The following is a 13,036-nucleotide window of genomic DNA, read 5'->3' as shown; positions in this document are numbered from 1 at the left end:
CTGCACTTGCCGAAGAAAATTTATTGTTCAGCTTAATTTCCTCCTTGCACTTGCACTTCCAACCGACTAAACTTTGTTCTCTTCTCGGTAGGAAAAGCGTGAATTGTTCATAAAATGCGTTGCAAGGACGACTTACACCAACCCCGCCCATTCTCACCACCCCCTCGACCAGCGCGGCGGTATGTCATTAATGATTTCCTTTCATGCGGCCAATGCAATTACGTTCTATTCCCCATCGCACCGATGAATTGATGGCAAGTCGGAGAGTTTGCCAAAGTTAGCATAAAGTTCCTCTTATTGTCCGGGATTCCCTCATTATCTAACTTCATCGTAAGTTTGCTCAGGAATTATGATGCCGCAATCCGGGGGACATATGGACGTTTGTCTAACTATGACAATTTGATTAAATATTGCTAATCAAATAATGTAAGCAAAAGGCAGCGCACAGTAAACTCGGTCTAAGTGTATAAAAACTCTGACAAATAGACGTTCACTTTGCCACATTTTATAGCACCGAAGTTCGTCGTCCACTGACCGCAGGAAAAGTGGAGATGGAAAGTAAACTTTTCCGTTGGACCATCAAAATTATGAAGTACCATATGCCCCGAGATGTACGAACATCTAGTACCAGCTGGCCGAGTGGGCGTGGCAGGCTGTGAGCGATCCTTTTGGCCATCGCACTCGTAGACCAACATAAGTGTCTGACTATTTGCCACATTCGTGATAACTGAAAGTGTGAGATAACACAGACACTATGAGTACACAGAGTATTTTGAGTATCTAGATGTGTGGGAAAACCTTAATAACTGGAGGTATTTTCCAGTTAAAGGTAATCTAGTGTTTGTTATGGGTAGTTTAAGAAGATATATAGATGTTATAGATCAAGTTTCTTATATCGCTTTTAGCTCGACATAGATAAGCCAAGTTTAGCTTACACTTGCATTTGACTAATTTCCAGTTTACTGATATCTGACACCATCTTCTTAACAAACGGACTAAAGGCTTAATGGCATTCCACAAATCAGCTTGGACCAAGGAAAATCCGAGAGCCTGAAGGGCAAACATGGGAGTCCTCTGGATTTGGGCCTCCGCTTCGAGTGGCTCCTACCAACTTTTCAATTACTGCTGGCCGGGCGAAAGTAATGGCTGAAACTGAAACAGGGGCGAGCAACAACAACTGCCAGCTGGCAAATGGCACATTTTGTGCTTAATTTCATTTCCGTTTAGGTGCCGCTCCAAATGCCATTCGTTTTGCACGGGCGAGGGAGAGAGCAGTGCAGAGCGATGGCGAAAGACAGAGACAGGAAACGCGGTCCATGCTGCGCAACAATGAAGCGCTTGGGTAACGCTAAATTTCATTTTAAAAGCATTTTCATTTACATTTTGTCCATTTGATTTTGCCATTGAAATTTCGAAGCGAAAAACTTTTCCGCCGGCAAATTTTATTGTTTCGCCATTATTACAGGTGCGAGTGTGTCTGTGTGTGTCTGTGTGTGCGGGCCCCCAAAAACACTTTTATGACCCCAACGGTAAGGCAATCCGCGCAGGATACTCCGTCTCGGCTCCTGATGGGCTTCCTAATCCGTTTGTGCTTTTAGTGGCGGCCAAATTTTAACGACGCATCTTCGGAATTTGTTTAAGAAATCTATAAGAGCGCAGCACATTTTCTTATTGCTTTTGGGGCTCCCCTTTACAGCCATTCGAGTGCACCGAAAAAAATTAGTGATCTTTGCTGCATAAAATTGTACACAGGTGTAAGCTTTCTCGGATGGGAATTATATTTTGTAGGTGCCTCAAGAAATGTTTTTATACAAGAAGTTCTTGGCTCATCGCGATACATGCGTAAAATACAAATCAAAAAATGTATAGCATACTTTTTGGGGCTTTTATATGGAGCAAGATTGATTAAAAGGCAATTTAGGTAAATATATATAACTGGTTTGAAATAAGGATAAGAGAAATAGTTAGTGCAATTATTTAAAATATAGGTTTTGGGATAACTTTTCTGTTACTGTATATTTTATTTTCGTTGATTGTGCTTAATTAATTTTGGAATAACATATACAATTTCTGTGGTATTGGAATTAAATCTTTTCAAGTTTTCAGGCATCTAGCACTTAGGAATACACCTTAATATACATATTTTTTTTCAGTGCCGGTGATTTTTCACATTGTCTGCTTTTGGCTGCAGCCATTGTTTGTGCTTCGTTTTGCCAGTTTGTTGTTGTTTCTTTTTGGTTTTTATGCGCGACGCTGGTTGAACGCTTCGCTGCTTTGATTTGCCTTGCTTAGCCGACTAATACTCCCCTGGCCGCCGGGAACGGGATCCCCTGACCTTTATCTTGGCCATTGCAGGACACTCCAGCCGGAGTCCTTGGCCGGGACAGAAGGCAAACTGAAACTGAAGCAGAAACAGAAACAGGAGCAGCACTCGTGCGCACTTCGTGCTACAAAGCAACAAATCGAGTTTGCGAATAAATGAAATTACTTTTCGGTCTAATGACCATCATCTGCTGATTTTATTAGATTTGTTTCCTTTTGGCCCTGTGTTTGTTTACGGCTTCTGCTGCCGTTTCTCCAGCATTTTCCCGCCACTGTTGCAGCATCGAACTGTTTGGCAAACTTTAAATGACTTTTGTGCCCAATCGCTGTGAGCAAAGTGTGTGATAAGAGACGTGTTACCTTCAAATGGTAGCTATCCCCCCATAAATTTGTATAGGCATAAGTCATAAGAAAACTGGCCCCATCATCTCGGGGTGAGGTTTTGTAAGGTTTTGGAAATTTTACTCTTGATGTTGCACAGAAGTAAAATCTTAACTTAAAATCCAGAATTTGGCAAACACATAAGAAACATTGAAGAAAAACAATACTACGTAAATATTACCCATTAATGTTTATTATAATTAAAATATTAAAAAACTCCAACAAAACATACATATCCCCACTTTCTTAGCTTTATATCAACTAATTTTTTTGTAATATTAGCAAGTATGGCCTTCAATTTGTTCCGAGTGTTCAATTAGAATACGGCATATTTGCGTGAGTTTCGGTAACACACTTTCCCCACCCTGTCACCTGTTGTTGTTGATGATTTTCCTGCTGTGCTGGGCCTCGGTTTTCCCCACTTTTATTTTGCCTTAGCTTCCCCCAAAACTGACATTTCATTTTTATGAAACATCTTATTTTTCTAATTTGCAACAGCAGGTGTCGCCATTTTCTGCAATTTTGTGTTTATATGAGAAAAGTGCTGCTGCTTTTCCAGCTTTTCCGCCCCAGCCACGCCCCCCCGGTTCAGCGGGCGTAAATTCAGTTTACTGTAAAATTTAATAGAAAGCGAATTTTGCCCCACAACAGCTGCGTATGTGTGAGTTTCGTGGGGGGCAACGGTGCGTATGTGTGTGCGTGTGCAAATTGGGGTCCTTTGTTTATAGTGTTTCACATGTTTGCATATAAAGTGAGAATTCCTGCAAAGCATGCTGTAAAAATACGTTTAATAAGCTACAAGACGGCTTGTATTATCCCACTCGCATTATGTTTTCGAGTTCCGGGTGTTTAAGGGGTATAGGACTATGTGGTACAGCGACTTTTCACCGACCTGACGTCTTTATTAATTCATAAAACGACAAACGCCAGGTGCCGTTGACGATATGTCTGAACTGGGGATTTCTTTTTTATGTTCTTCAAAGTCAGGCGGTGAAATTTGAAAATTTCTGTACCCAAATTACCAATAAAAACAATAGCAGTGCAGGAAAACGCACACACACAAACAAACGAACAGCAATACAGACAAAGCCAAATGCATATATGTATGTGTATGCAGGGGGTAAGGTCCCTCCACCTAGGATAATTCGTTATCTCTGGGGCGTATCAAAATCACGCTTGATTAACTTTTTCGAGCCATTTAACAAATAAGCAATAAAATCCGTGCATTTCCTTAGTCCGTGTCCAAGTCCTGGCCCCGCCCACTTAACCCCCAGCCGCCCACGGGGGCAGCCTTTTCTGTGTTGTCTTGAGCAAATTGCCATTCTGTGTTCAAATGAGACGTTTATGTTTTTTAATTTTTTTTTATTCTGCTCCCGATAATGGCCAATGTCAATGGGTTCAGCTGAGGGCAATCTGGCCATCTGGGACTTGGAGGTGGATGGTTGTGAATGGCTTTTGTTTTCATGGGGGAGTTGCGAAATCAAATGGCCTCTGATTAGCTTAAAACAAATACTTTTGGCATGAAATGTTAGTTTGCATTTCAAATGCAATTTATAAATACTTTGTTAAAGTCATTACACGTGTAACCTTTTTGTTCAAAATCATTTGAAATTAGTTTAATAAATTGCAAATTCAATAACTCAAATTAATTCATACAATAATTTCATAATAATTTATCTGCTTAATGTTTTGCGTATCCACAGATTTTATAAAATATTTGCCCACCTAACTGAACACGGAATTCAATCGAGTTTCGGTATTACAACTTGAAATACACACAAATACAAGCCGAGGCATAAATAAACAAGCAGAGGAAATTGCAAATCCCCAAATTAGCATTAGCTAATCAAGGTAATAAATGGCAAGAAGAAGGGCCAAGCAGCTGGTGGCAGGTGGGTGGGTGGCTGGGTTCTCAAATCCTTGGGCAAATAGGACATTGTGCGCAGCTGTATGCGTTAAGTGCAGTGCTAAGGGTCTGAACCGAGGCCCCAGGGACACTGTATGTGTGTTTGTGTGTGTAATATATAATCCAGAAGTATGCCATTTCGCATTCGAGAGGGCAAAATTAAATTTGACTGGCCAAACGCCCGCAAACAATCCGAGTCAAAGGCACACACACACACATAAAACAGCATCGTTTAGCCAACATTTGCCAACTGCAGTTACATGGCTTGCAGTCAAATGCTCATGCTCACCTGGTCCTTGGCAGGACGAAATGGACGCAGTTGAGCATCTAAGCCTGGCAGGGACCAATTAAATATTGAGAGAGACATTTGCCATTTCGTGCTCCGTTTGCAATTAGCCATAACATTCTGCCGGATAAATGCTGGCACGTAAGTAAGTGCGTCCTGCATTCGTAGGAGTATGAATAAGTATATGTGGACAATCAAGTCAACCTCATAATGCCATTTGCCGAATTCCATTGATTGGCATCCCCACCGCACACCTCAGACATCAAAGGCAATTTTCCCGTCACTCCAGCCAAAAGGTAAATATTTTATAGTCAACATAATCACATCGCACATCAAAGCCAGGAAAATCCGCAATGCTGCCATCAATCGAGTTGGAAAATCAGGCCATATTTATACGATTGAAAATCAAATTTTGATTCGACAGGTCGGTTCCAAAGGTGGTAGCTCAAAACCAAGGTGAAATTACTCAAGTTTGCATATTTTGCTTGATTGAATACTTTTAATCGGTGAATATATTACAATTTTGCTAAAATTTGGTACTATGTATAATAGCTAATTTTCCAAAAACATCAATACAATTTGGTTCCAACTTGAAATTCTCATAATTTATACAATTTATTGCCAACGATATTAAAGTGCACCTTTACGAGGATGGCTTCTCCAGACCAGGATGTTTTTCTGTGCAAACACTGTACCAAAGAATCAAATATCGAATACATGGGCCAACATGGAGGCCCACAAGAAAGGTATCTACATGGCATGGACTCTACTAGCTGGAGCAGGCCATCTGGTACATGAACTGGATAACAGTGCGCGTCGGGCGTCCGGTCATCGAGCCCTTGAGGAGGTAGGGCCTGGGGTTGATTGTGGTAGTCATGCCGGTGCCGCGGATGTCCAGATGGGCCCATTCCGCGCACGGAACCAGGGTGTGAAGGATGGCAGCCGCCAGGCAGGAACTGGCAGGACCTCGGCCGGTGTTGCACAGATCATAGGTGATGTTCTTGTTCACGATCTGCTTGTAGTACTTGAACAGGGGGAACCGCCAGACGCGATCGCCAGTCAGACCACCGGACTTGCGGAAGTTTTGCCACACAGACTTGGAGGTGGTCCACAAGCCACTGGCACCGCCGCCAAGGCCATAGTTAACGCCCATGGCCACGGTTCCGATATCGATGACCAGTTTGGGCTTGTACGTGGCCTGGGCGTAAAGCAGCGGGTCGGCCAGCTGCACCACCGGTGCTTTGTCCACATTCTTGATGCCCATTGTGGTGCCATTGAGCAGGGTCACCACATCGCCGCACTTGACGGCCATTCCAGAGGGCATGTGCTCGCAGAGCGGCATCACGGCCGTGATGTTCATCGGGAGCGATAGGGCGGCGGCGGCACGGAGAACACCCACACAAACAGCAGCTCCGGCCATGGCGCCGCGGTACTGGTCCATACCCGTCTTGGGCTTCAGGCACAAGCCACCACTGTGGAAGGTCAGACCCTGGCCGAGCAGCAGAACGGGACGATCCTCGGGCGTGGTGCCGCAGTAGCTGCACTCCAGCAGGAGGGGCGGCTCACACGATCCCTTGGCGATCATCAGGAAGGAGTTGAGGTTCATGTCCTCGATCCAGTCCATGGAGCGCACCTCCACGGAAACGCCGCACGGGCACAAGGCATCCACGGCGGCCTGTGCGAATATCGAGGGCGTCATCATGTTGGCAGGCGTGTCGGACAACCGTCTGGCCAGATTCTGGGATTCCGCCTTGAACAGACCACGCACCCAGGCATCCCGGTCGCCCTTGCCGTACATATCGAGCTTGGGGGTCTGAATGCGATTCTTCTTCCTCTTGTTGGCATTGTAGCGCCACACGGCCAGCGCGGCTCCCTCGGCCGCCTGCTCCGGATAGTCCATGGCATCCACGTGCACCTCATACATGCCCTGGAGCTGCAGGGCTCGGGCTCCAGTGCCCGCTGCCACTCGCACATTCTCCATGCCCTCGTCCAGTTCCTCGTTTTCATTGTAGGCTGCTCCCTGTTTGCCAACTCCGACAACGGCTACCGCCTGGTATTCACCCTCGAAGCCACTGAAGAGCAGACCCTTTCCGGGTGTTCCGTCCATTCCACGTTCACGGATCAGGGTTAACAACTTGCCACCCAGAGCATCATCCAAGGACACTGCATTTGCGGTGGTCTTTGGTGGCTTGTCGCCATCCTTGGAGTAAACACCAACCACAACGCCCTTGGGACTCTTGCAGGATGTCGCATAGCGGCGATATGACGGTATCACAGATTGTCCAGAACGATTTTGGGGCACCAAACGCAGGCCAGCGCGCACCAAGGACATGTTCTTGTACGAAGGCATTTTTCAATATCAATATCAAATTGAGAATTACAATGAACACGAATAGCTAATTTTGTTCAACTAACAATGTTTCTATAATATTAATTAGTTGGTCACCGAGCCACGTAACTCTAAAATTTGGTCACGCGTATTTTTCCACAATTTTTTTTGTTAACACTGAGAATTTTGTTTCGTATTTCTATTGCCAGCTGATCTGTGACCCGTACGAAATGCTAAAGTAAACTGAACTTTTCCTGGCACCGAGCTAGTGACTCGAATCACAGCCTGTCAGTCGGATTTCATGGATTACCTAGATCTGTACTTTTTTCGGGTATTATTCGTACAAAAGATATATTTGCGAATGAGCAGGCTTTGAAAATTCAGTTATATAATGAATTTCTTTTGTATTATTACCACCAAACCCTTTGTATTGAATTAAAATAAAAGTTGTTTCAATTTCTTAAGAATTAGTCGTATTTATTATGAAGGGTTTGGGCGCACAAGGATAATAGTTAAGTTGTGATAATATAATTTAGTTTTTAAGTCGCCTTACAATGGCTCAACCGCAGCCCACTAATATGCATTAATTTCATTTAAACAACGGACCCAAAGCTGCGAGCTTGAGCCTCGCAAGGAATCCTGTCAACGTCAGACCCACCCGGCCCAGCATTCTGGCCAGGATTATAGCACCCTCAACGCTATTTAAATGATAATGACAAAAGTGGAGAGTGCAAAGGAAAAAAATCATATGAATTTCAATTAAGTAGTCAACAAGCGGGTCCAGGGCGGAAGCTGAGCCCCTGATGCTTCGGCCAAGTGCACAGCGATAATAATAACGGCGAGTGGAAATAATTAATTTTCCAAACCAGTGAGTCAACGCTAATTAAGCTTAATTTTTGGTGCTGCATAACTAATTAAGGTGCGAACAGCAGGCGCATTTTACAACCAAGATATTATTATGCAAAAATGTTGCACTTTAATTCTATTTGTCTGCGGGCGGGCCATCTATAATTGGAAAGTATGCTCACGCTTATCTCCCGACTATTTGAATATGGAATTCAATTTAATGTTGCCCCGGTGTCGCAGAAATATGCAAATCTTTTCCCAGCCACTCACACACACACTCAGCTCAAATGTTTGCCTTTTGGCTTTGAGCAAGGTGAACCGAAGGGTCGGCAAACACACAGCCCGAAAACCAAATTGGAAATTTGGTTATTTCTCGCCTTTGCGCTTGACCTGACCGAAAGGCCGAAGTCCCAGGCACGACAAACTTTGTCTCCAACAACACACAGATACTCCCTCACACACACACACAGACGGGGTGGCTAACTTTGGCCGATGTCCGGCTTGGGTTTCCTCGTTATAAAATATTTGTCCAAGTTGAATAGTTCAAAGTATTTGATTTAAAATTAACATTTGTCTTTGCGCACTCGGTTGGAATTATGCAATGTGTTCAGAGATAAGCTGAGAGATGCAATGAAATTGAAATTATTATTTGGACAGGTCTTCCTCACACCTTTGATACACATTCTATTATTGCCAAGTGTTTGCAGGGCTGTATTCCATGTTCTTACATAAGGATTCTCAAACCAATAATAACATTTATTGTATAATAACTTCATGAAACATATAACACACAAATTCGTTTTTAATTTTAGATATTTTTTATTAAAATGGTTTTTGTCTCATTTTATTATAACTAAACGCTTAAGAACTAAAGGTTTTTGCAAATTACCTTAAGTACATTTAGTGTGAAGAGAGTGCAAGTCACTAAAAATCATAATCGAAATTCGTTTTTTGTGGGCAAGATGGGAATGGGTTTTACAATATAAACTGGCATTTGAAGTACACATTACATATAAGATATAACTGAACACTGTTAGATATCGTGTAGTATATAAGCTATGGACCGATTCGAGTTATTTATGTAGATGCACGTTAGGCGAGTATTGCTTGTGATTGAGGTTTATCTAAGGATCGCTCCTGTAACTTTTAGAATTAGATTCGATTTGGGGCTGATTCATATATCAGTATGGTGTGCATGCATGTGTGTACAATCTTTATTATTGTGTCGCTATAGTACATTCAAACCGAGTTCATCGCGATTATGTAGTTAGGCTGTTAATAAATTTATCAAAACTTAACATCACATTGCTTCTTCGATTACATTTAGTTTGCCATATTTATATGTAAGCCTTGAAAGTTCAAAGTTTGGATATAAGTATATTTACTCGTACGTTGTTATGCTGAAACTGATCAAAGTCTAGATTCAAATAACGATATGAATGTGCGATTCTGCGGCAGTTGTTTAAGTATCTCCATTGTTCAATTGTCGTAACTAACTATGGGTTGTGGCTTTTGTTATCGTATTTTATGTGAATCGATTTAAGTGGGTGAATTGCACCGTATGGGAGGAGCTGTGTCATGCGATAATACCCTAATGTCTAAGTCTAAGTCAATGGATGCATTGTAAATGCCTCGGTAAATGCATAATCCTTTAGGAAGAGTTTTCTGTTCATTGCTGAAGAAAGTATGTCTATGATGATGTCGCTGATAATAATGATTATAATGAGTTCTTCTCGTCCGATCCCCAGGGCTGGGCTTTCTAATCCGCACTGTTATTATCCTCTTCGCTTTCGATTAACTAAAACTGATTGGACGACGATGACGGCATTTTTAGGGCGATACTCTCTTCGTGATATCAGACATTGGGCTTGCGGAAAATCTCATTCGGATGCTGATTGCTGCTGAAGTTCTGCCGTGTCGAGCATTGCTGGAAACGAATAATAAGAAAAAATGAACATAAGACACACACAATTAGTAAATATGATTGCGAAGGTACAGATACACAGCCGAAAGTGATTGCATTTTAATTACATTTCCATTGCATCTCCCACCCGGGTGGGCAATTACCTTGCATTTGGGTCACACCACAGGTGGGGTGCTTGGATAATGACAACTTAACTACCTTACACCGCTTTTATTATTATTTTCCCTTTGATTTGACGCTGCGGTGTCAGCCTGGACAGCCGCCCAGCTCGAAGGCTATTAAAATAATTGCCATTCAAATCGTTTATTATGGTGTGTGTCTGCCCTCGGGCCCACCGGAACCACCAAGCACGACCATTCCACCAACCTCATTTTACCACAAATCCACCCCCAAGGGCGTTGGTCCTCATTATCACTTACCGCTTGCTTCTTTTCCCAGGACTTCATTGCTGTTTTGTACTTCTCGAACTCGTGGCACCAGTCCGAGTAGATTTTCTGATAGTCATTACTCTTGTTCGGCGGAGTGCATCTGTTCCAAAAATAGAAAACAATGTTTGTTAGATATTATTATCTAAATGTAATTGAGTTGTATATGGGTTCACACTATGCTAATCGATAAGGCAAAATGTGTTAAACTTGTATTTCTTGCTAGAAAATGCCGCAAAGCCTTTGAGTAATATATTGTGGTGCTTGTGAGTTAGGCTTTTAATATCGACAGAGTCTATTGGCTTACCTGTGGGCATCCACCGTAATGTTGTAGCTGCACAAAAGCGAGCCCCCCAAATGGCAATCGTACCGACCACCATCCGCTTCGTTCACGGAAACCACAACCAGGCCACGTTCGGTGGTCTCAATGTATTTGGTCGGCGAGTAACGTATCTCGTAGCTACGAAAGAAATCCATTCGATTGGTTGTCGGTGAATCAAAGCAAATTATATATTCCACTCACCGTCCCTTGTCCTTGGAATGATGATACCAGGTCACTTGCTCATTCTTCAGCACTTCGGGGATTTTGACGAAACAGCCCAGATGAACACTCTGGCCATAGGTCACCACAATCTTCTTTTTCAGCACACTCGAATCGCAAATGTCGCTCGTTTCATTGGCCACATCCTGCAGAATGAAAAGTGAAATTAATCAATCCGTTTTCGCTTTGATTTTGAGTCAATTGAAATAATAAGGAGATGGGTTTGTGGCAATTCGTTTCATAGTTGGTATTAGGATGATAAGGAAGCCACTCGCTTCATGAATTTAGTATATATGCTGGCTTTAAATCACCCACCTGCAGTAAATCCAGCTCGTATGGTCGGCACGTATTGGCCTCCTTATCCCAGCCGCAGTAGGGATCACGGACGCAGCGGAAGCAGTTGTCGTAACGGCGATTGCACATGGCCAGGTCGATTTGCTTGATGCGATGATCGGTGCCAATGTAGAGGCTCTTACGTGTCTGGCTGATTTCCATCACTTGGATGGCCTCGTTCGGAGCCACCTCGAAGATATCCAGCAGCTTGGACAGCGACTCGCCGTTGCGGTAATACTGCACGATTTTATAAATGCGACCCAGATTGGTGCCCACATAGTACACAATGTATTCCTGATTGAGGATGTCAATGCGGATTCTGAAATAAGGATGTTTTAATAGGCATATGAGTACATAGAATTAACTTTATACTTTTAAAGCGTATTACGTGATTCATTCATTTTAAAGGCATTATTTTAATGAGCTTACATGAGCTTGATTTAAATTGGCTAATAATTCACCAAATTGTTCTTATATTTTACTCGATTACATTTCTGAATAACGAACGGATTAAACTAGTAATACAAACAGTCAAGTATCGCACCTGCAAATAGGAAATATATATTTGTTTCCAACTCACTTGTCAACGACGAGCTTGGTGAAGACCAAATCCCTTTTATAATAGACTGGATTGTTGTGCTCGTGATTTACGGCTTTGTCCATAAGTGGATGGGATCTGATGAAATTCAGTACGGTATCGGGCAGGTTTGATGTATCGTTGACGCATGTACCCGGCCGTGGTTCCGGCACCCGGGAGTTAAGCACCGGCAGCCATGCGGAATTCGATGAAGATTGCTCCTTGAATTTGCCTGCGCGCGCGGGATAAAAAGTAAAAGAGCACAAAAACAATTGCTCATATGAGATGGCAGGGAATGGAAAAAAGTTTATCAAGCTCGGAGTGCTGAGCTGCAATTGAAGACTTAAATCTACGACCAAAGGTGTCAGCTGGTTCTCCTCTAAGCTGTCAGCCAGTGGAAAATAAAAAGAGCCACCAAGTGTGTGAGTGTGTGGCCATAATCCATTCAAATGGATTTTCTAATGCGATTTATGTTGCGCACGGCAACGAATCGAACGGAACCCAACTGAACTGAACTGAACTGGACTGAAATTACAAAACACTCAACACACACAGTGGGGTAGCGGTGCTATCGAATGGATAAAACAAATGTATAGATTGCAAATAAAATTTGCCAATAAGTTGCATGCGCCATTTCCATTTTCGTTTCCGTTTCCGTTTCCAATTTCAAGTCAGTGCCACCCAATCCACTTGGGGGACAATGGACAAGCACAGAAAATTGCATGTCAACGGGATGTGCGGATCGCCCCGAAAGGCGGTGGGCTTACCATTGAAGGCAGCCTGAATCTCGTTAATGTGGAAACTGCATACGGCAGATCCAATCAGGCCATTAGTGCTCGTCGTGAATGTGGCGAAGAATCGACTCTTATCGGAGGGCAGCTGGTAGACCGATTGGATCTCGTTGAAATAGAACGGAAATTCGCCGGAGATGCTGCAGTTGAGTCTGGCCTTCAGGTAGGTGGCCCAGTTGTGGGCCAGCAGGTTCTTTCCACCCACATCCTTCTTGCACACCCGTGCGATGCGCGAATAGACAGCCTTGCCGCAGTTGATGTATTCCACGGCGGTTTCACGGAAAAAGAAGTACACGTACTCCCCAATGTCGAAGGAGCCGACAAAGTTTGGTTCTGTGAATTGGAAAAGAGAAAATTAAACGTTAGTAAGATAAA

The 13,036-nt window shown here is 43.2% G+C and overlaps 2 protein-coding genes across 6 annotated transcripts in view; both read right to left on the bottom strand.

Annotated features, from left to right (window-relative positions):
- Positions 1 to 5,437: 5,437 nt before the first annotated feature.
- Positions 5,438 to 7,466, bottom strand: LOC117137846 (cytosol aminopeptidase). The gene has a single exon (XM_033299548.1). The coding sequence runs from the start codon at positions 7,243 to 7,245 to the stop codon at positions 5,665 to 5,667; it is 1,581 nt and encodes a 526-aa protein (XP_033155439.1). The 5' UTR covers positions 7,246 to 7,466; the 3' UTR covers positions 5,438 to 5,664.
- Positions 7,467 to 9,397: 1,931 nt separating this feature from the next.
- Positions 9,398 to 13,036, bottom strand: part of LOC117135944 (semaphorin-2A) — a 29,035-nt gene continuing 25,396 nt past the window's right edge. For all 5 annotated transcript variants that reach the window (XM_033296530.1, XM_033296529.1, XM_033296528.1 and 2 more), the window contains 7 exons: positions 12,638 to 12,994; positions 11,874 to 12,102; positions 11,276 to 11,612; positions 10,943 to 11,106; positions 10,727 to 10,879; positions 10,414 to 10,522; positions 9,398 to 9,997 (listed from right to left, as the gene is read on the bottom strand). In XM_033296530.1, the coding sequence (XP_033152421.1) occupies positions 9,926 to 9,997; positions 10,414 to 10,522; positions 10,727 to 10,879; positions 10,943 to 11,106; positions 11,276 to 11,612; positions 11,874 to 12,102; positions 12,638 to 12,994 (1,421 nt within the window). In that variant the 3' untranslated portion in view covers positions 9,398 to 9,925. The remainder of the gene's footprint in view (positions 9,998 to 10,413; positions 10,523 to 10,726; positions 10,880 to 10,942; positions 11,107 to 11,275; positions 11,613 to 11,873; positions 12,103 to 12,637; positions 12,995 to 13,036) is intronic.

The sequence above is a fragment of the Drosophila mauritiana genome, chromosome 2R, assembly GCF_004382145.1.
Source record: "Drosophila mauritiana strain mau12 chromosome 2R, ASM438214v1, whole genome shotgun sequence".
NCBI lineage: Eukaryota > Metazoa > Arthropoda > Insecta > Diptera > Drosophilidae > Drosophila > Drosophila mauritiana.
This window is presented reverse-complemented; position numbering and strand designations above follow the sequence as displayed.

Coding starts and splice junctions, on each gene's coding strand:
- LOC117137846 (XM_033299548.1), bottom strand. CDS start 7,245: ATGCCTTCGTACAAGAACATGTCCTTGGTGCGCGCTGGCCTGCGTTTG.